General features: G+C 35.9%; 1 protein-coding gene across 1 annotated transcript in view; it reads right to left on the reverse strand.

Annotated features, from left to right (window-relative positions):
* Positions 1–24,258, reverse strand: part of SLC25A21 (solute carrier family 25 member 21) — a 102,283-nt gene that overhangs the window by 10,932 nt on the left and 67,093 nt on the right. Inside the window, exons 3-5 of the mRNA XM_015817499.1 lie at positions 10,787–10,853; positions 6,163–6,222; positions 962–1,069 (exon numbers count right to left, since the gene is read on the reverse strand). Of these exons, the coding sequence (XP_015672985.1) occupies positions 962–1,069; positions 6,163–6,222; positions 10,787–10,853 (235 nt within the window). The remainder of the gene's footprint in view (positions 1–961; positions 1,070–6,162; positions 6,223–10,786; positions 10,854–24,258) is intronic.

The following is a 24,258-nucleotide window of genomic DNA, read 5'->3' on the forward strand; positions in this document are numbered from 1 at the left end:
TACCAGCTTCCTAGGGCTGAGAGAGTGAGAGTGACTGGTTCCAACCACTACACCAACCTGCCTCTCTGTTTAGTTCAGTGCTTGAATATATAATGACTAGATTGTTATTATGTGTGATCAGGAATACAGGGTTGTAGAAAGGGAGGTTTTTTTCAATATGTAGAAATTTATTGATTGACTGTTGGATAAATCTGTTGGTATGAATATGTGGAGAGAGAAATCAACTATGTATGTTTGGTTCTACTTATGTTGGGTTGCCACAAATAAGAATAAAGCTTAGTATAATACAGAAGCTACACTTATTAAGTGCATAAGAATCTATTACATCTGGCATCTGGATACCACCTCCAAACATACATGTTTCTCACTATGTCTATAGTTGTTAATGAATCAGGGGAACTGGACAGCAGAGGTGATTCCTTTGATGAATTCACACACTCATATCCACTAATGGGTTACATGACAGAGTTAGAATCACCTAATGTCCTACACCAAGAAATATGGTAGCTTACCGAGGCTATGACATTTAAACTTCTAATGCTTCTTTCCAATAATTCATTTTTTATTATACTGAGAATGCTTGGGAAACTCCATCACAAAATTTTGAAGCATCTCAGTTGAGTACAGGACAGGACTTGGCAAGGTAAGTTAGGAGGAAAAAGCCTCTTTTCCCCCCCCTTCGGTTCCCTCTTCTGATAGAACCTGAAAATCATTTTTTTATTATAGCATAAGATAATCTTAAGTTCAGGACTCATTCTTAAAACATTTCCTCTCCAGTATATTCTATCATATATATGGTTAGCTTTGCCAGGTATTTTGATGAGACACTTATACTGGGATCACCATTTATTTTTAACCAACTCGAGAAATTCTCCCTCCCCAGAGCTTAATGAAGATATATACATATAATTCAACAATTCCATTCCCCAACATATTAAAAAAAATATCCCAGTTACTCTACCTCTTTGAAAGCATCCCGATTTGCCTGGAGGCTAACCTTGACTACTTCAAAAGGGTTAACCACAACTGCTTCTGTTAGCCCGGATCCCAAGCCCGCAACTGCAAATGTCTAAAAGAGTTAAATCAATCAGTTTTCATGCGTTATGGTAAAACATCTTCTTACATCACTTTGTAAAACTGAGCATTAAGCTGACCAATATAATGAAAGTGGAGAGACCAACTCTTCTGCAGTAGTATACCATTCCTAAACAGCTTTCGTCCTTGATTAGATGTTGACAGTTCATGCAGAAAAAATCACAAAAGCCACAAACCACATTCCAAATATTCAAAATAAAATGTCAAAGTCCTATCAACAATGCATTTCCTTTAGATGGAAGAAAGCTTTGTGACTGTTTTAAGAAATACATATGGGGAAAAGCATATCATCCACTTCCCATTTAGGAAGAAAGCACTGCTGGATCAAGACTAATTTACCCATTATTATGTACATTGTGTACTCACAGAAACAATTCTTTTTATCACTTATAAGAAGCATATAAAACAAAGGGCTAGCTCAATAATTCTAATGCCAAGAATATATAGTATAATGTTGCTATATTCCCAATTAAATGAAACAATTCATTTAAGTAAATTCTCCATGATAAACGTCATAACTGAAGACATAATTGACTCAGTAGTACTGAGTCAGATGTTCCATTTAAGAAATCAACTATGATATCTAAAAAAAATACAATCCACTGAAAACATCTAACAGCAGACCAGAAAACATTGTACAATAGTTTAAAGGACGCTTATCTGTACTGATATATAGGTAGTCCTTGACTTACAACCATTTGTTTAGTGACTGTTTTTAACATTACTACAACACTGAAAAAAGTGACTTATACCCAGTCTTTGCACTTACGACCATTGTAGTATTCCCCATAATCATGTGATCAAAATTTGGGTGCTTGCCGACCAGCATGTACTTACGATGGTTGCAGTGTCCTGGGGTCATGTGATCATCATTTGTGACCTTCCCAGCCAGCTGCCATCAAGCAAAGTCAATGACCTCATGATCCATTTAACAATTGCAGTAATTTGCTTAATAACCATGGCAAAAAAACCCTCATAAAATTGGGTGCCACACACTTAACAACTGCCTTGCTTAGCAATGGAAACTGGAAGTGGCCCCAGTTGTGGTTGTAAGTCCAGTATTACCTGTATTCACACACACATGTACACCACAAAACATACTGAAGAATTATTCCAGAGAAGTATTTCTTTGGATTCAGCAGCTATAAGATACTGAAAGTGCACTGTGATTGTGGCTTCAAGACACACATCCCACACCCTCCACTTAGGATTCTGGACACACATAAACATTCCCAAAATACACTTTTACCAATATAAATAATATTCACCAAAAGTCCAGCACATATTGAAATGGTGCTTAAAACGTATAAAGCAGCATCAAGACTTTTGTAATCCTTGTATCTTCTAGAATAAGTAGAAACCTGAAATGAGGATCATTTTGGGAAATGCTCGAAACTTTGTAAATGAGCCAGAAAGAGAAAAATGGGAAAATTGCAATGTATAGGCAGAAATAATTAAATGTAAATTTGGCTCAAAACTAAACATACTTATCTGGGAGTATACCCTACTACTACTAAGGACAATGCAGTCTGAGCAAAGTTGCATAGCATCTGTGGAATGAAACATTTGGGGTTTTGCAATTTATAAATTCCTCAGAATAATCTCACAATATTATTCTACATATTGAATAAGATGCTGTACATCAGGGGTCCCTGACCCCTGGTCTATGGACCGGCACCAGTCTGTGGCATGCCAGAAACCGGTCCGTGCAAACAAGCAAAGCCCCCACCTGCAGGATGCAGGCAGCACATGAAACTATGCCCCCTCTGGGCTACAGAAAAACCTCACTCCATGGAACTGGTGCCCAAAAAGTTAGGGGCTGCTGCTGTACATGATCTATATTTTTTTTCTGAGCAGCCATGATTCAGACTTATAGTCATTTATAGTACAGACTTATAGTCCAACATAGAACAAGCAGCATAAGCCTGACTCTTCCAAGACACTCACACTCAGAGAAATCTCAAAGCAGAGCTTCTTCTACTTTATCAACATTGGATAGGTAGACAGTGCACTAGGAAGGGTTATATGGGAGATGGAATATTATATGCACCTCCAAACTTTTCATTCTAATTGGCAATTCCATCTGTGGAAAGGGGTGAGTGGGGCTTGTGGTCAATTGGTCCCTAGATGACTTACTAGGTTGGGTTGCTTCTGACTGGAGCAAGGCCTGGAATTACTTCTCAGGAATCAGATGTTTCCCTTCACTTTACCACCCTCTCCTTTAAACCCAGATAGCCCTTTATAGGAAACTTTGAAATTTAGTTCTTTTATTGGGATACAGAACCGCCAGCTCTTAACAGAATTGGAGTCACTGGGGGCCTTTTTTTATCCACTTAATGTCTGACTATTTGTAAATGTCAATCTGCAGTGGTAATCTTCCATGAAGGACATTGACCCTAACCATTTCTAAGAGTGAGCATTGGGGAATATCTTGAAGTGCTTCCCCATCAGAAGTAAGGATTTTGAGGACTATTGGATGACATGCTTGTTGTTTGGCTGAATACTATATCATGTGCGGAATCAATTCTCCCCTAATGTATGCGAAGAGGCCTTCTTTTCCTGAGGGTCCTCTTTTAGTGCTTACTTCAGCTGAAACCCTTGAGAAAAATTAAACTTGTTGAACATTGGAGTTTCACAGTTAATTTAAAATTTTGAAATATTTTCTGAAGTTCCTTGGGTCAAGAGGTTTTGTAGGGTTGTCCTCTGAGTGAGTTCATTTAAAAGAGCAACAATATATGACAACTTAGGTATAATCATCTATGCCAGCCTATTATCCCGTTAGACCAGGGGTAGTCAACCTTGGCTCTTTTATGACTCGTGGACTTCAACTCCCAGAATTCCTGAGCCAGCTAAGCTGGCTCAGGAATTCTGGGAGTTGAAGTCCACAAGTCATAAAAGAGCCAAGGTTGACTACCCCTGCTTTAGACTATAGTTTTGTTTCCGGGTTGAACCGATTTGTGAATTGCTTCCACCTTCTCAGTTTGTGTTCTAAAGATTCTTTGAGCTACTTTAAAGCTGTGATACCTTACTTTCAGTTGGGCCCATGGGGAGTTGGGCGATACAACAGTAGGTTATTTTCCCTGCAAACACTTAAATACTTTATGCAGGTGTGCTAGATATTCTTGCCAAGTGCTGTTGAAAATCATGATGTCATCTAAATAGACAATAGTATATTTTTTAATTTTCCATGCTGCCCAGAACCCAAACAAGTGTACTTTTCCTTTGCCCAATTACAGTATCATAGTCAATTTATAAGGCATGATAATTGCAAATTGGCCAAGTTCATGCTGCAGTGGTTTTGGAACTCTCTGTGCAATCTGATCATACAGATAATGAAGATCCAGCATGTGGATTACAGGTTGAACATGCCTTGCATTAAGCATTCCTAATCCAGTAACTGCCTATTGGACTGAAACCATTCACTGATGGGTATTACAGACTGTACATCTCCTCTTTACTCTTCTTAGCAATCAAGTATGTGAGATCTGTAGAGGTTCTGCCTGACATGGACATATTTTTCTTCCAAACTCTTCACACAGAACGCCTCTTGCCATTTCCCTCTGCCATGGCTTTATAAATATGCTGTAACCTATGAAACTCATTGAGCCACTATATTACTCATTCAGAGTATACTGAGAAGCTTATCCTAGTACATACATCTGCAAGATGAATTACCATTTTCTCTGTTAAAAAGATATGCAGAATCTTTAATAGTTTACGTACTTTGTGTTCTTTGGAAAATATGGAAGTCCAATAAAGGGAGTATGAGAGGGGATCTTTCATGAGTCAGAGACAATTACAGTGATGTAATAGTAATATGGTAGTTAAACACAATATGTTAAAAAATGATCATGTCCATTTCATTTAAACCTTCATTTCCACTGGCTGTTAATGTATATTTCAGTAGTTTTCCGGTTTATATGATACACAAGTATATGACATACTTCTTATGCTTGTCACAACATTTCCCCGAAAGAGCCAAAAATCCAGCAAATATGCCTAGTTTCCTTAACTAAAAAAAATATTTTCCAGATGATCAGGATTTGTTGATAATTGCCCCTTCCAATTGCATTTTTCTAACAATTTAAGAGTCAGCTATATGGATTGATGGCTGAGCAGCCAACTTTCTAGGATTTCTTAACATTCATACTATCCAAAAAATCTTAAAGCAGATTTTCTTCCCTTGCCCAAGCAAGGGTCACAGAGGGAAGGGAAATAATTTCATGACTTTTTACTAATCAGTTGAAGCAGGATTACCAGCATAGCTGGAGCTGGATTCTTTTCTTTTTCCTTTCTTTCCTTTTCTCTCTTCCCTCCCTCTCTTTGTGTCAGAAATTGCATCCTTTTCTTCTTCTTCTTCTTCTTCTTCTTCTTCTTCTTCTTCTTCTTCTTCTTCTTCTTCTTCTTCTTCTTCTTCTTCTTCTTCTTCTTCTTCTTCTTCTTCTTCTTCTTCTTCTTCTTCTTCTTCTTCTTCTTCTTCTTCTTCTTCTTCTTCTTCTTCTTCTTCTTCTTCTTCTTCTTTTGAACTTTTCTACAAAAAATTCAGCAGAATGATTTCAGGAGGTTTTGGAGATGCTCCAATGGATCAGGAGGCTGCATGTTTCCTGTGGACTGTGATTTGCCTTCCTTGTTCACATAAACAATTATACTGAAATCCAGGCTGGCGAGAGCAAAGGCTCCATTTGTACAGAATATTAGAGCTTCCTGTACAACTAGGAGCCATCTGAAAAGTCTCCTCCCAAAGCTGAAGGTGCTGCCAACAGAGAAAATATCTGCTCTTTCTTCACTACATAGGAAGGATTGGAAAGTGTCTATCAAAATGACAAAAACAGCATTGCATCTTTCCAATGCAAACTTTGCCTGCTATGGCCACACACATGCACATACTAATCGGTTTATATATGAATAAAATAATTTGTTATTAGTATCTGGAGCATTGGTATCTCATTTAGTTTAACTTTGCCTTTCTTCCTATCTCCCCTGTCTTACCTAATTTGAAGACAGCATACTATGTAATGTATTATATTATATGTATTTGTATATTCTGAATTGCAAACTATCACTTACCAAAGCTGGTGATAGAGAAACATTTCCAAGTATTTTCTTGTACTGTTCAAAGGTGAAGAACTGGAAAGTAAATAAGGAGAAATTTAAAACTTGAGGATAGAGATTGTATCATAGAAAGCTGTTTACCTTTATTAGTCTAAGGAAAGACAAAGAATGATTTGATTTGGTTGTACGTTGTTGAATGATTAGTGTTACCCACATGGTTTTCATTAAAACTGAATCAAACAAATGTTCTCAGATCATTTAAAACATTTATTGGAAAGATACAGTACACACACACTCACTCACACACACACACACACAGAATGCTATTATACAAATACCCAGTCAAATTTATAGTAGTTTCATATCTCAGTATTGTCCTCTTTAAACTTTATACTCCTTTCATCATGCTTTACTTCAAAGAATAAACTACCTTCTCTCATGTGTTTAGTTTCTTATTCCAAAAACAATATTTCTTTTAATAAAGTACAAAAATCTTTTCTATTTATTTCAGTTAGTGAATACAATATGACCTTTTCTCTTTCTTTTTACTGTTTAGTATGAAAAAATCTGTTGATAGTAAAATTAATAGTATCATGTAATCACTGTTGTAGCAATTAACACAATTCAAAATCATTCTAGATTTTTCTACAAGGATATTCTGGTTTATTTATGTCTTGATGGTCTGTTTCAAAGAATGGGATTATGGAGCTGCAATGGAAGAGGAAAAGTGGCAAAAACTAGACACATATTGATCTGGTACTGATTCTCAATTGCTGATTTGTTCTAAACCACCTATTCTCTTCACCTATTTGTATCCAAGACTTCCATGTTTGAGGTGGCTACTGCTGAGACATTAGCATTATGCACATTACACCTGTTTGCCTTTCCATTGAATTTTAGACCACTACTCATCAAAATAAATAAATCCCAGATCTTTTCCAAATACTATCTATTGGTAACTCTGTAAAATGCATACAGGCCAGAAGTCTCCAGAGTTAGCACTTCAGATGCAAATCCACAGCACAGATCCAGATGCAGATTTACTTGTTAGTAAAAACTTTTAAAATTAAAGGACAAAGAAAATAAGGCATAGGGAAGAGAGAAGTAGCCAATCAGCAGGTTATTGGCAAGAAGAGCACTTGGTGGTGTATTTTTATTTATTTCAATTTGTTATAACAATTCATCTCTAACAAATAGGAGGTTGGCTGAGCTGAACATCTAAGGGCATTTGTAAAGGAATGCAAATTATTTTATTTTGTTCAGAAGCCTAATAACAATATTGATACTTCAATGAACAAATCAGAAATGTCTGAAGTTCAAGCAGCTTTTGTGGTAAATAAATGACTTCTAAAGTATTTATAGAATGAAATATAATACAAGTATTAAGAAAATGCTCCATAGCATTTTTCACTAGCATTAAACATTGTGCATCGCAGCTAATTCATTAACAACTATTAAAATTAACTTAATTGTAGTGCATGAAGTCTAGAAATATTAATACATTTGCTACCCACTTTCCTATGGCTAGTTTATTTAGAATTGAAGTCCGGTGGGGCTTATTCCTGCGAAAGTGGGTATAAAATTTGGTTCATTATTCAGGAGAAGTAAACTGTTGATTTGAAAAAATTGCAAAAATCAGCTGGCTGATGAGACAGGTTGAAAAAATTAAAGAAGTGTAACTATAAGCACTTGGCACAAGAAACCAGTTAGATTTTCATGAAATATATTTCATGTAATTTTTATGTTCCTCATGTTTCCATTGTCTTATTTTGAATACAAACATTTTTAAAAAGTTGTTGTCTAAACTCATTTAAAAAATAAGTTATGTAGAAATTTTGGTTTTTATTACATTTCTGAAGCTGAACAAAACCAAAGCAAATATCTAGTTGAACTGGAGAAAACAACTGAGTGCAAATTTAATTTGTCCCCCCAAACCCAAAACAAACAAACAAACAAACCCTAGTAATTTTTCCTTGCATGGCGTACTATGGTTTACTTTACTGAACATCCCTAAATATTTTTATTGCTTAAGAATTCTAAAAGTTCCATTAAGTTAAAAAGCATTTTCATCACAAAATCCAAAGAAAAATGCTGTTCATCTGGCAAAGACACTTGTAAATCTAAGTTCCATGGGGGTGGGGGAGATATCCGGTATTTACCATATGTCCCAATACCCTTAATATAAAAAAGTCTGGGAACACATGCAAAAGATGTGTTCGCCCAACAAGATCATCTGTTAACCATTGTACGGGCACTGTTCATGTCTTTTCTTCAAGTCCAGACTAAATCTGGGCTATAAAGTTTGGCTTTTCATCCTTCAGAGTTACCAGCTTTCTTTTAGGAGGGTGGAGGAAGAAAGACAGAAAGAGGCACAAACACAGTGAGAAAGGATCTGAACTCTTCAGAATGAAATTGTCTTTGACACATGGCGTCCAAGTGACATACTACCTTAATTATAATGGCTTTATTTTTACATGCAAATGGATTTACGAAAGGAATAGACAATTATATTTTTCTTCTCAACAGGAACTCGGGCTTGTTTGTTTATCTGAATGATCTTTTATCAGCACAGCAGTTCTATAATTCAAGGCAGCTTTTCTCTGAAAGTAACCAAGATGAAAATGGCAGGTAGAGATGCAGCTGTGCAAAATTACCACAATAGAACTTAAATTACAGTATCAAATGTGGAAGCGATTCCAAGGAATATCTGGTACACGCCCCGAGCCTCCAAATGTGAAATTCTGTGATCAGAAAACTCCGACTTTCATTTCCAAGAGTAACTAACTCCTAATAAAACAGGACTATCTAAAATTTCCCAATGATTTAGCCACTATTTAACACTGAAAAAACTATGAAAATCTTTTCCCAGAGCAAGTTTCTTTCTACAATAATTTAAGTCTAGACTTAACAAAATGTTTGTATCAGGTTAATGTGCTCGTTGCTGCGTGAGAGGTTTATTTATAAGCATATTTTATTTGTCACAAAATGTGTGAGATGTTTGTGCACATGTACGCAAATTATCATTTATCAAAATCAAGCACCCCATATTATTTTCTTTTTTTTCCAAACTATGCCTAGCAAAACAACAACAACAACTGTACTAGAAATGTAAGGAAGCTACCAGGTATTGAGTTGCATCTATTCTAGGAGGTAAAATCAGGCTACTACTGTCAATAATATAGTGTGGCATCTGCAAGACACTCAGCTTTCTATACCTTTTAAAGTGGTTTAAGCAGGTTAGCTTACATTATTAAAGGCATCATAATCTCTTATATTTCCAGTTTAAATCTTCTCATGTTTACAGAGCCATCATCCAAAGGGCACTGTTGGGGAGACCTCAAAAGACTTGCAATATAAAAGGAAATTCTTAAGGGGGGAGGGATGAATGCCAAAATGTCATTATAGCTAATCAATGGCATAAAATGCTAACTCAGAGTTAAACTACTCAATACTGTAGGTCTAGCTCTGAATTAAATATAAGAATGTTTGGTGTTCCTTTTTGACAGTGTTTTCCCTAATAGTATTTTTCCCCAGAGGAAGAAAGATAAACTAGTTTGAAGATTTATAATAATGTATCTAGGATTGTTCCATTTCCCCCCCTCCCAAAAGCAAAATGGAAACCTCCTGAAAAAATACCCCAATTATAACTTCATATGTATAAAATGCTAACTCACAGGAAGAAAAAAAAAACCTAAAAGAAATGCAGAGGAGAAAAAAGAAAGAAAGAATTGAAACAGAAAGGCAGAACTCTAAACAAAGACAATCAACACCATTGCAGTTTGTTGCAAAGCTCCATTGAAAGTTGCTTAAATCTTCATTTATTTTCCAACAGATTCCAATATTTGAGGACACAGTCTTGCATTTATCTAGCCCCAGTGTGACATTTCCCTGATGCGCTGTTTATTTTTTTAAAAAAAATAATAGTCTGGATCGTATCATTTATATTGCTTTAATACGATTCTGTATAAGCACAGAGAAAGAAAGTCCTAAACGTTTTCTAAAATAAATGAATAAACCGAGCAGAAGCTGTGGGGGGTCGTGCTGGAGGGAAGAGGAGGTGGCCAGCTTCAGGGCTGGCTTCATTTTATTCTTATTCTGGCTATGGAAATGAAAGGGCTTTGTTTTCAATGGATTCAACACTTCCCTTAATTTGCTGTGGAGTCTCTGCTTTCTGTTTAAGTGACAAATCACTGAAAATGTCCATAGTGGTTATCACTGACTGTTTTGACCATGCCCTATGGACACCCTGCACCTGTCCATATCTAGGAAAGCCTATTTGGAGCCCATGCAGTACATTTAAGATGCAGAGTTTCCCTGAGACAACGTAGGGAGACATGCCTGCTAGTTAGCAGCAGTAGAATTCCTCTGCACCCACAGCTGGAGAGGCTTCTCCAGTCCCTCCTAAGGTCCTCTGGACAGATATTTTGGAAGGGAAGTAAAATTACTTTCTTACTTATAGTAAACCCAGTTAGAAGAGAATATTTGTAGCTCAGAGCTGAACTGTGGCGCACTCATGATTGTACCTAGTCAGATAATGAAACATCTGCAAGTAAGCAACCACACTCAGAGAGTACCAAGGACCTCACAGTAATCCCAGCGTTGTAATTTTTCTCTCTGAGTAGCATGGAGATTGATTTACCTTTACTGCTCTTTTGGGTGTTTCAGCCAAGATTGGAGGGAGGATACCTTTGTAGAAACCAAACAAGCTATTGAATAAAGGAAGACAAAAAAGAACATTAAAAAATACCCAGGTATGTATGAACATTAGCCAAGTGGTAATTCTGTTTTCATTTCAGAATAAAACAACTAATCTCAAGGCTTTCTTAATTATTCAGAACAGCCCTTATTGTCAACAACTGAGTTCTGGTTTTGTACATATTGTGTAACTATTGCTGCGGTCCTAAAGTTTTCCTGAGATAATACCACTGACTTCAACAGGATTAAACTGGAATAAATTCTTTGAGGACTGTAGTCCAAATTTTAGTTTACACTGAAACAAGAAGCATAATTGCAACTAAACACAAATGCAACCCATAGAACCTATGCAGATTAGATTACTTTTTTTGTAAATAGAAAGCAACTTTTTCTGCGAAAGAGAAAACGAGGTGGGGGGTAGGATTGATTTATTTACTGCTGACTGTTTAAGTAGTCAGGCTTCAGGCTGGCAACATCATATTTAATAAAGGAAAATGATTACAAAAAGTGAAAAGAAGGCTTGGAGAAGACATTTTGGTTCTTTGGAAATGTGATTCAATGTGCAAGTTGACTACTTGGCAATTTAATTTTATTATTAGATTTGAGCATATTTTCCTTAAACCAATCCAGTTCAATTACTTATGTCAAGTCAACTGAATCTGAGTTTTTGTGTGGAATCTGTATAGCATTATACTGTCCTCCTGTGGCCCTTTGTTACCATTTTATAACTAGATTTCCTTTAAAGAAAATAGTGAAAGCGGATTCTAAAAGGCAGTGCTGCTTTCTAAGACACAACAAATGCATCTCAGTGCTTTTATTAAAGGTAGTCCATAGCAAATTCTGTGGCGTGGATCATACAGAGGAAAGAAATGTGTACTGTGCCACTCTTTCCCTCCTTCCTTCTTACAGCCCTTATCCAACCTTAGAAGATTTTCAAGAGACAGGATTAAGAATGAGCAAAAATTATACCAAGGCTTCGGTAGCTGCAGTGCCAATCCATTTCCAAGCTATGGTATTGATTTTTAAAGCTCTGAACAGCTGGGATATCTCAGCAATGCCTCTTCCAATTAAGAACTTGCCTGGGTTCCTCTTGGGTGAATCTTTTGGTCTGCCCCTGCCAGGAGCAATGAACAGGGGCTCTGCTTATGGAATACCCTTCCCAGGGAAACATGACTGATGCCCAGTTTGAATGACTGTTCAAGGCCAGAGAAAGGGCGTTGTTTACTTGAACGCCTATTCTCAGCATGATGATGGAGAATTCACCAATGGGGTGAATTCTCCATCCAATCATGCTGGAGAAAGGGTGTTGTTTACCTGAACGCCTATTCTCAGCATGATGATGGAGAATTCACCCCATTGGTAAATTCTCCATCCAATCATGCTGGAGAAAGACATTTCTATCCTCTCAAGTATTTTTTTGGTTCTGTATTCAAATTGAGGATGGACCTTGCTTTATACTGGAACAGTGTATTTTTTATGCTTTCCATGCTATCAGTTACATTTACCACACTATTATTTAAAAGCTTCTAATATTTTGTAATTTTCACATGACTTTCAGCAATAGAGAGAAGCCTACCTAACACCCACATGACTTAGTTTTCACTTCATATATGCATACATTGTGTGCTACTGTTATACTGAATATGGCTTAATTTAAAGATAGCCCAAAGGACAGATAGACTCATTGCGGATAGAAATTACAAATAGTATATAGAGAAAATACATCCAGATGTCGGAGGCAGTTATTTTATAGTCACAGAGTGAAGGAAATGAACAATGAGACTTTAGAAGATGCAGGTAGGTCTGCTACCCAAATATTAATCAAACCCCATTACTTTTATAATTATTACCAACAGTTCCCCCCCAGTTATTACTTTTATAGTTAGATTTAATCAGGTATTGTGCTGAAGACTGATGACTGATACACAGATGGTTCTAAAGGTTTTACAAATCTGAAATATTTTCTGTTTTAGATTAAATACTTTTTTCTGCCTGCTCTGTCTTTATTTAGACTGTTTTTATACTTTTGTTGCCATCCTAGGACAAGCACAATTCCAGCCCCCAAGATCATATTTTTGAATTTGAAAGAGTTAACAATTACATGTTAAAGTGAAGCACAGTTAAAATGCATTATTTTGTTTCAACATTAAGCATCTAAATGAACATCACCATTCAATTGTGTTCTGGGCAACCACCCAAATTTGTCTTTGCTATAGTTGATTTTGAAACATTACAGTCAATCATATCTTCCCAATTTGTTCTTCTTTAAGGCTTTAGGCATCCTTCTGGTTTCCATTTCTTGTTTGGAAGCCTTGAGTCATCCATTTTGGCAAAATGTCCAACCCAAATCAGTTATTTTCTCCAAATTATATTGAAATTGGGATCTTGCTTAGTTTGTTGTTTTCCTCCCCTGTCTCTCACATAATTTTCCCTTTAAGGATCAAATACAAAGCTGATTGAAGGCATGCATATAATATCCTCTTTCTTCAGTTGCTGTCAAATCCAAGCCTGTTACCCACATAGCTCTATAATTGAAACAATGACAGAAAGTACCTTTAGGGCCATATTCACTTGCCTTGCATGAATCAGGGGTTCACATAATTTAGATGAATTACAGAGCTCGGCAGTGTATAGATGTACAGAATGATCAGTGTGCTAAATGTACATTACTGGAATTCAGAGGATCTTTTCAGTCAGGCAAATTGGAGATAAGGGTTTGGGTTTTTTTGTTTTTTGTGTGGGTTTTTTTTTGCATTCCTTGTATTGTGCAACTCATATTTCCACTGAAACCTGAATACAGTCAGTCCAATTTTTATTCAAAAGAAACCAAAGTCTGAAAGCTTTTGTTGCTTGCTTCTTCGTATTCTTTCTTTTTTTGCTTTTATAATTATGGTGCATGAGAAATAAACCTGTAGGAGTTAGGCTTACAGTAACTAAAACAAAATCAGTTTATCAGTTAATGTTTTGTGGCATATCAGTAACCTGAAATAAAATGTAATAAGGTCTTACAATTATCCTTCTTCTTAAATTTAAAAACTCTATTTTATATACAGTGTGGCTTTTTCATTAGATATCTAATAAATTTTAAAAAATGAATGAAAGAAAGATATATTACGTTGGACTAGCAAAGTGAAATTCATCTCATTTGCTGGTTTCTCTTTTACTTCGATTTCAGTTATTATTAACTGGATGCATTATTCAAGTATGTATGAATTTACACATATTCATTTTAGAATTGTATAAGAAAAAAGTGTTTAATGATAATGTGTGTAACATTTAACATTGTGAATACAACTCCATAGTATGGATGAAATTTAGCTGTAAAAATTGAAATAAAGATACAAAATGCATATTCAACGGTTAATCGAATGCAGTTGAAAACAGACCTCATGTTTCAAGGACCCCAGGCTTTGCAATTTGGATGTACTAGTACCTCCAGGTTTCATACACCGAATTAAATGCATTCGGGATAGTCAGAGTGAAACTATCCTACTTCAATCCAGGGAAGTTTAGAATTTATTCAGGTGCATTATTTAAAGTGATCGTCCTCTGAGGTTTGTTTTATTAAACCTTTTTTAAAAAAATATATGTGCCATACAGTCTCATTTTGTAGCTATAGACAATTTATAAACTATACATTAAGCATATAAACCAATTTTACTCAAAACTGTAAAAAACCTATTTCACATTTGATATCTTATTTTGCTATTATTGGAGAACTATCCTGAGAAAAACTTGCAGTGCCCTTCTCCCTTTTCTCATCTGGGTTTGGGTCTCTTCCTCTGCTCTGTCAGGACACAGGCTAAAAGTGTTCAAAACATTATTGAGAATTTGCAGAGTCTTGGATAGATAGGCATGGATGTGCTAAGTAATGAAAGACCCCAATAATACATACAAGCAATCTTATAGAGTCAGTTTCACCTATGGGATTTCAAACAGCACAAAACTATTAGCTAATCCACAGTTAGTCACCTACACATTTCTAAGCAAGAATGTTTTTTGTTTGCACACCTATATCATAATATGGGTATTTCAATAACAACCTACTATAAAGTTTGCCTTGTTATTTATAGTGACTGTTCTGAACCGCAGTGGGCAATTGCACCACATACAAACTGCATCTTTGCGACGATAGTAAACATTTACTTATTATTCTGAACTGCATCGGCTAATTGTGCACTCTAATAATGAAGTCTGCTTGGCTAGAGCCAAACCTCTTTATTAGGATCAAAGTCCTAATAAATCCCACAAATTCCTCTGAGTTCAATTATTTTCTGCAGTATCTAAAATATAGTTCCACATGTTAGGTTTGATAGCTTTTAATTCTAGACTTGCAGTAGAACTTAGTATTTGATCATGTTTAATAGCTAATATAAATAGCATGCTGTATTGGACAGGATAAAAGTGCTGATAGAACATGAGATGTTACTCAAATCAACAAATTCAATTGAATTTCCAATAAGAGAGCAAAATCTTACACGTAGAGTGCAAATTTGTATTTCGCATTCCGTATCTCATAAGAACATAAGCAGTGCCTGCTGGATCAGACCCTGGGCCCACCTAGTTCAGCAGTCTCATTTTCATAGCGGCCAACCAAATTCACAAGTGTGCAGCAGATGGCTTCCAGAGGCAGTCCCATGGCCATCAAGGCCATCCTACAACATTTGGGGGGTTGGGGGCAAGATAAGCTGAACTAACAAATCTCAAATACCTTCCAGCATGGAGTGTTTTATCTTGATCCTTTCAATATGTATTGAAACAGCTCTCAGTAAAGAAAGTCTTAATATTTCCCATTCATAGGAACACTGCAACACACCCATAGGAAGGGGAAGGAGCCCATAAAATAATTGAGAAGCCTATCACAAACCCTTATAAGCAGAAGAATACTGATATTAACATCCCCTAAATTCGGCTGAAGATGTTACCAAGTCTGGTAATGAAATGTTTGGAAACCAACCCACAAGCTTGCAGAATGAACTTCCACTTTCATCCTACACCCGAGCTACGGATATTCGCCACTATTGCAAGCCTATCACTATTTAAAAAGGAAATTACCTACATTGTGCAAAAAAGTTAGACTCTAAGATGGAAAAAATGCTAATGCATTATATATTCTACAGTGAAAAATTCTTTCATACAATTGTCTCAAAATCCAGTAGGTTGGCCCAAAAACCTGATGAAAGTAATAATCATAATAATTTATTAAACATGTATGGCACCAAAAAATCAGTGTAAATTTGGAATGAGAATATCCATCAAATTTAGCACCATCATTCACCTAACTGATAAAATTGAGATTTCCTTCTACAGGTATTAAGAGACTTTGTTGTCTCTTGCTCAAAAAATCCGAGACAGTCTTATGTGAAATTTTAGCTGCCTTTCCCATATTAGACACATCTAACAATATATTCTATCGGAGGAGGAAAGATAAGAAAGAAATATTCTATTTCTTTAGCAACAGAAAGTGAAACTGGAAACAATAAACTTTTTATTTTTTAAGCATACAACCCAAACCTTACCTTTCTTTATGCAATTTGCAGTGACACTTTATGTTGAAATTTATGTGCAAATTTATATCAGCCATAAACATAACAACATATGAAAAGCATAGCATGTGAATAGAGATACACACATAATAAGGAAGATGTTTCTTATGATCTCAGCAGTGTACTTTGCTAAAAATCTGGAGTATTCATTAGTGGTTCAGAAATTTACATCTTATTCTGAACTTTAGAATTTTTTTTCAGATTTTCCTGCTCCATTAACTTAAAAAAATTACAATTGCAGTCAATGTAGTGTGCTGCACTTGTGGCAGATATATATTTTAGTAAATTGAGTTAAGTCACAAAGCAGCTATAAAATAAACAGTATTCCTAGGATTTCTACTCTGAATGAGTGAACAACTTTACCTAGGGCAATTCTGTACAGCAGCCTAAATTGTCTCGTGCTGTTCCTGGCCGTTTCTGAAGCCAACTTTAAACATTCCAGTCCAGATTACAATTGTTTGGTAACAGTGCTTACTCTGGGCTACAATCTCTATAGGCCCTGATTTGTTTCCCCTGCTCCTGTTTTTCCAGGAAAGGAGGCAATCCACATTGCCTCCTTTCATGTGGGAGTCCAGTGCCTGTCTTTTCTTTTTAGGAATTGTTTCTTTTTCTCCTTGCTCCTTCCCTTCCCTTCCCTCCATGTTTGCAAACATGGAAGCTTTTACATGCCCATCCAGAGTTCTCTCCTCTAACCCTAATGGAAACTCTCTCCTTTTTCCTACTTTATTGTAGCATCATTGTTTCATGCTGTAACCATTAAAGCAAAGATTTAATGATTGTCCCATCATTTCTACATTCTACTGTAGGTCTATAGAAAACGTTTTGCAAAGTGGTGGTAATATGGAAGCTTTGCAGTGGTGTTTGGAGAACATCAGAAAGGACCCTGACAACTCAAGTGGAAATACCTGAGTTTTGGAGTTGAACAATAACAACATCTGGTTAATGAGAAGCTTGGTTAACATTTGAAGGTAAGGCCTGAAGATCTAAATAAATCATAATATTCATTTTCAGTACATTTTTCAGCAGATACCTGATAAAACAAAGATTTCTTATTTAGACCTGGGATGGAACAGCCATAATGCCCAAGGATAAGAAGGGTTAATATGATGTGGAACTTTTTTCTGTTCTTTCTGTCCATCCGCTGTGGATTTCTAGAGTAAATATACAGATCTACAATTTTCTGTTGGGAGTGTTTTCTATGGCAGTTACATTACTGCAATATGAGACATGATAGAAATGACTTGGGTCTAAGATGTTCCAATTTTTGTGCAGACAAATGGATTAAAATGATAGCTTGGGTACTTTTTTTTACCTGCCACTAATGTTAACATTTCATGTCCAAAAAACCACTGCAAACATTATTAATTAGTGTAATATCCTTGTTGTGATTATGGCATGGGTGTGTATGTTTGCAGAAGCAACTGGCAACCGTCGACCAATAATTTTAACCCTAATTCATTTGGCAGGCAAAGAATAGGAGATAGCCAAAATAATTGAACATAATTGATTGGTGTGGGAAACGTGCTGGCAGGCAGAAACGTGGTAGACATAAAAAGGATAAGAGCAAAAATGACTTACTAGTTTTAAGGAAATTAAGCTTTCACAGTGGACAGAAGCCTTTCCTTCCCTTTCCCAAAATGTGCTGACATTTATTGAGAGCAGAAGCGGCACCAATGGCCCTTAATGGCCATTCTGCTTCCCCAATGCCTTCTTATAATAATGCAGAAACCCAGCACAATAGTTATAGAGGCATCAAGGAACTGCTTAAAAATAGGACAGGACAGAAAGCAAACTGAATTGGGAATGAATAATCCGAAATGGTAACTGCAGAGCAAAAAAACAAAAAAACAAAAAACTAATTGCTACAGTGCTTTTGCAACCTGATGAAGATCTTGCAGCCTGCAAATAATCCATTCTTTGGGGGGAAAAAATTGACTACAAGAAAAGAAAAGAGACCCCCCCCTCCAAATGGTCCCCCAATTGCTGTTTTAAGACAGCAATTTAAAACTCATCAATTAAGATCAGTTAATTAATCTGTTGAAAATAAACAATGTATAAATGTGTTAACATTTATGAGTTATTAATTAAAAGCAGCTAAGATAATATATTCACTGAGCATCAATTGTATTCCGCCACTTTCTCAAATGTACGCTTCCGACAAACTTCCTTGGCTTTTCCATAGTTGACCGTCTATTTACTGGAGGAAAATGCAAGCATGCCAAAAAAAAACTTTGCCTAAAGCTTCTGTGATAGAAAAATATCTTTTTATATCTCAGATTGTCAGAACTGGCTGAGTGCTCAGTATGCATTTTTAGCTGTCCAAACACTACAACAATGAAAAATTAGAGTAGGATTCTTTTTGGCTTTGCTAACAAAACTGCCCTTTGCATAACAGGTACAGCAGGAAGCAGCCACTGCTTAAATATTGTACCACACCTACGTCTATTTGATTTGAAGAATGTAAGAAAATGTCTCTCAAACTTTTCTCATGTATAAAGATATGGCAATATTTTGTCTTACTTCTGATATCCGAAAAGGCAAACCTTTGTAAGCCTATGCTGTCATACTAATGTGAACAATACTGAATTAAGGTTGTTAATATGATCACAAAGAATGGATTAAGAAGGGCAACTTTTCATTACGTATTAATAGCATTTGGATAAAATATTTACCATCTTTTGGATCTGTATACCCACATACACTCACTATGTGAAGCTAATGGTAACCTGCTGCCTCTTAAATCAAGAATTTAAGATAGTAAAATAAAAAGAATTTAAGATAGTGAAATGCACTGAATTTTTAAAAATTAATTTTGAAGTCATATTATTACATGTGTAATTCTACAAGTCTTGTTTGCACTCAAATTTATTTAAAAGTTCTAATTTCTCTCTTAATAATTGATATGTAGAGAGCTATTGCTACAGGTGAATGAGTTTGTCTGAAGCTATTTGCACTTTGAAACACATATGTTAAACATTTGTGCACACAATATTTTGCATGTTTTTTGTTTACAAACTCATGTATCACTTACATTGTATTAATTTAAGAACTTTGTACCCACTGCAATCATGAAACTCTTGTGAGTAAATATATTTACTTGCATTGGAGTTCACAGTTTAGAATTACATGGTCAGATCAATCAGTAGTGACCACACCAGTTAAATCTTGATCCTGTTCACATTTCATGTATATCTTTGGAACAAGTACTAGAATATTTCCCTAGAAAAAAACATAAAACCTAGGGATATAGACCACTCAACTCAAGAATCGAAAATTCTGCAATATTTCTGAATGTTTACACTCCCCCAATCTCATTTTAAGGTCATTTTGTCATTTTTCCAGAACTAAATTGTCTAAATTAGAAGCTGTTCAAGATGTCCTAAATTATGAAATTTTCATTTCCTGTCAAACTGCTTCCAGAGCAGCCTGTTCCAGAAGGGGAAATAGAATATTCTAGAGTTCTCTAGGAAATTTTGTTTCTGAATTGGTGAGTTTGCACATTTCTAATGAAAATTATACTATTGGTGTGCATGTTGGTTGTACCAAGAGTACAATATGAATTCTTGATCCATAATTAGAGCTATATCTAACACTTATGAGCAGAAGACATACAGGAAAACTATTTTTGCAACAAGCTTGCAAGACGACACAAAGTCAAATTCACGGGATCCAAATAGGGTCAGAAAAAGGAAAAAGGAACAGGTACCACATGTAGTGTTTCCAGATATCTAAACAGAAAATGAGGACACAGATGATTGGAAAAAGGGACACATTGTTTAACTTTCCTGGCATCCATGACAAAAATTACAACAATAAATTACTTAAGACTAAAATGTATATGAAATTATCTTTTCCAACATTGGAATGACTGATTTTTCAATCACAGGGATGTGCTAGACACCATTAGGAAGCAAAAGCCTTCAGTATGTAATTGATTAAGATCTTATCAATTTGAGACAGAAGCCTAAGTGCAGGAGGTACTAATCAACTAATTAAGGCCACAGAGCACAGCTTGTGGTCAGCATTTATTAGGGAAGTGTTGGACTGCTGAGAGAATCTGCTCAGGAAGAGATACTCCGTAAGCTGGACAATATTTGAATGTAAGGCTTGCCTGCCAAATGGAAGAGAAGAGGACAACAAGGAAGATAGGCCCTCCTTTTGAATACATCTGATAACCTATCATATCACACATCATATTATGACTTATGTAACTCTGAGTAACCTACAATTGGCTGAATTTGCACAATACATTAAACCATATATACCTGTCAGACCTTCAAAGTAGATGAGACTAGGAAACCAGAGTTTTGAATTCTGATACTAATTTTATTACTATACTCATCAGAGTATAATGGATAAATGACTGTCTTTAAACAGCAGATCCAGATCAAGTATACAAAACAAACATGTTATTCTGCAAACTATGAAAATGCTATTCTCATAACCTTTTACTTAACTTATTGCTTACATGTTCTTCTGATTGACTATGTGCCCTCAAGTCAATATCAACTTTTAGGGACCACATAATTAGATCTTCTCCAGGATGATCCTTGCCTAACCTGGCCCTGCAGGTCTTCCAGTTGTGCATCCATCACTGCTATAATTGAGTTCATCTTCTTCCCTTTCTTTCCACCCTTCTCAGCATCAAGAGATATAGTCATCATATAATGTGTCCAAAATTGGATAGTTTGACTTTGCTGATTTGTGCTTAGACTGAGAATTCTAGATTGATTTATTCTATGATATATGTTTGCTTTCTTGGCTAACCATGGGATTCTCATGAATCTTCTCCAAAACAAAAATTTAAAAGCATCAATACTCTTTTTATCCTACTACTTCAAAGTCCATCTGGAAAACCACTGCCTGCATGATTCTGATATTTACAAGTATAGACACCACAGCTTTTTTTCCAATGCCTTTTTTGCTTTCCTGCCAAATGGTAGTGTATGGTGTGTTTCTTGATGGTTGTTTCATTTATTGCTTATTCAATCGTAAAAAAAGAGACACTATTTATTAGTTCAATATCTTCATTGTCAGTTCTGTGTCTGGTTGCTGTTACCTTTTATCATTAGTCTGAGTTTCTTTATACTGAGGTTTTATGTCCTATGTATAGGGTTTGAGTAAGTAAATATATTCAAATTGTATGCCATTTTTGACAGTAGCTAAATGATGGATATGTATTTTATTTCAGCATTATTGATGAATTCTAAGAAAAGAACATTCCATGGTTACTGAAATAAAGATTACTAACTTGGAATGGATTGTGACAGGTAAACACAGCTGGGGTTTGTGCGACTCAATTAGCAATAAGCATCTCTAGTTCAGGTATGACCTCAGGTTTTTCACTACTCCAAGTGTTAAGAATCTGCAAGATTTGTTTTTAATGGTAAAAATATAAGATGAAAAACACTCCTTTTTCCTGTATATTTTGAGACACTGCAGCTATAAATTACTTTAACCATAAATATGATTCCACTGAAATAAATCTCCTAAGATAAATGGAGCTTGTTCATATGGTTAGGATTACCATATAACAACATTGCTATTTTTTTTTTAAATTTGGGTCTGACAAGTGGTACATTAGTACTGTCTTTTCAGAAGTCACTCTGCTTATCCAGGTCAAAACTGAATAGCCATTAAAGCAGCACATACATAAGCAAAGCCTTTGCTTTCTTTTTAGTATACCACAAACACATCATTAGATTCCCACAAGGAATCTGAAGTAAAATAAGCCAAAATCCAAAATAAATAATAGAGTTATGTCCAAAGTTTTAGTCAACTTCAGTTGGGTCTGAAAACAAAGCAATGAATGAGGGAACTTAAAGCAGGCTAAAAGAATGCCAGTTCAAAATGCCAGGCTGTATAGGAGAGGATAAGCATAAACACATAAACACACTCGCAGAGAAAACTGATTTTTAGACGAGCATACAGAAGTAAGGGTAAGAAGTATTCTTCCATTTTCCCATAAAAGGGTTCTCCATTTATGCCCTCCATTTACCTTGGCATAATGTACAGTCAACTGAGTAAAGGGGACCCTCTAAATCAGTATTTTTCAAACTTGTCACCTTTAAGAGATGTGCACCTCCCAGAATTATAATAATAATGGGAATTATTATTATATGGGAATAATGGGAGTTGAAGTCCATAGCTCTTAAAAGTTGCCAAGTATGAAGAACACTACTCTAACTTTCCCTAGCAGATGCCCTTTTGTGACAAATGCAGCTCTACCTTCTTAAAAATAAAATGAAACCCAGAGGGTTTTTTAATTGTGTTATGTTCATATTGTATGGCCAAATAGATATAGTTTATAGATAAAATATTTGTAAAAGAGGCAAATACATGAATATGCAAACTACAAGAATGCTACAACATCTCTTTGTTCACTGCATTCTATTAATTTGGTGGGTGGGTTAAAGATCAAAACATTAAAGATTAAGTTCTATTCCCATGTATTTCTTCATTCTTGCCCTTTATTATTTTTTATAAACTGGCTTCATATCAAAGAAAATATCATAAGAAATTAGTATACAAGAAAGACAAAACTGATATGAAAAACAACCCTTCTTTATATTGATAATAATTGTTTCTGGTTTTAATTTATCTTTTTGTGAATACTTCAAGTCTTACATGACAAAACAGGAAACACAAATTAACTAAGGAAAAATCCCCATTCCTTTCCATCCTGTTATTGAAACCACACAGCATGCTTATCCCTTTGAATCTAAAATTTAGGCAAGAAAAACCAAATGTACAGGTATAGTATAGGGGGTACCTTGCTCAATATTAGAAACTGTGAGAGGGATCTCGGAGTCCTAGTGGACAATCATTTAAATATGAGCCAGCAGTGTGCTGCAGCTGCCAAAAAAGCCAACACAGTACTAGGCTGCATTAACAGAGGGATAGAATCAAGATCACGTGAAGTATTAATACCACTTTACAACGCCTTGGTAAGGCCACACTTGGAATACGGCATCCAGTTTTGGTCACCAGGATGTAAAAAAGATGTTGAGACTCTGGAAAGAGTACAGAGAAGAGCAACAAAGATGATTAGGGGACTGGAGGCTAAAACATGTAAGGAACGGTTGCTGGAATTGGGTATGTCTAGTTTAATGAAGAGAAGGACGAGGGGGGACATGATAGCAGTGTTCCAATATCTCAGGGGCTGCCACAAAGAAGAGGGAGTCAAGCTATTTTCCAAAGCACCTGAAGGCAGGACAAGGAGCAACAGGTGGAAGCTAACCAAAGAGAGAAGCAACCTAGAACTAAGGAGAAACTTCCTGACGGTTAGAACAATTAACCAGTGGAACAACCTGCCTCCAGAAGTGGTGAATGCACTGACACTGGATGTTTTTAAGAAGAAACTGGACAGCCATTTGTCCGAAATGGTATAGGGTTTCCTGCCTGAGCAGGGGGTTGGACTAGATGATCTCCAAGGTCCCTTCCAACTTTATCATTATTATTATTATTATTAAAACAATGAACTCGAAGGTAGAAATTCAATAAGGTGTTGGTAAATTTAATTGATGCAGTGGGTCTTTCCTACTTGCCCTAGCTCCCAAAGTCTATTCCAGAAGGACTGGATGTTGCATTCATCATGCCTTCCCTGTTTAGTTGACGTCTTCTGCAATTGATAGTCTGCATTTCCTCTGAATTGAATGTAGCTTTCTGGATTTTGCCAGCAGAGGCATTGCTCTTCACACGTTATTACTACCTCTAGGCATATCCCTACCCTTTGACTGGCTACAGGGCATAGCCAGGGACACTCTCTCACCTCACAGCTTTTCTTCAAGGTCTGCTGCGGCTTCTGTGATGAATTTTTCTCTGACAATGATAATTGCTCGATGTGTAGTATATCTCCACTTTAAAAACT

The sequence above is a fragment of the Protobothrops mucrosquamatus genome, unplaced genomic scaffold, assembly GCF_001527695.2.
Source record: "Protobothrops mucrosquamatus isolate PMUCROS unplaced genomic scaffold, P.Mucros_1.0 scaffold597, whole genome shotgun sequence".
NCBI lineage: Eukaryota > Metazoa > Chordata > Lepidosauria > Squamata > Viperidae > Protobothrops > Protobothrops mucrosquamatus.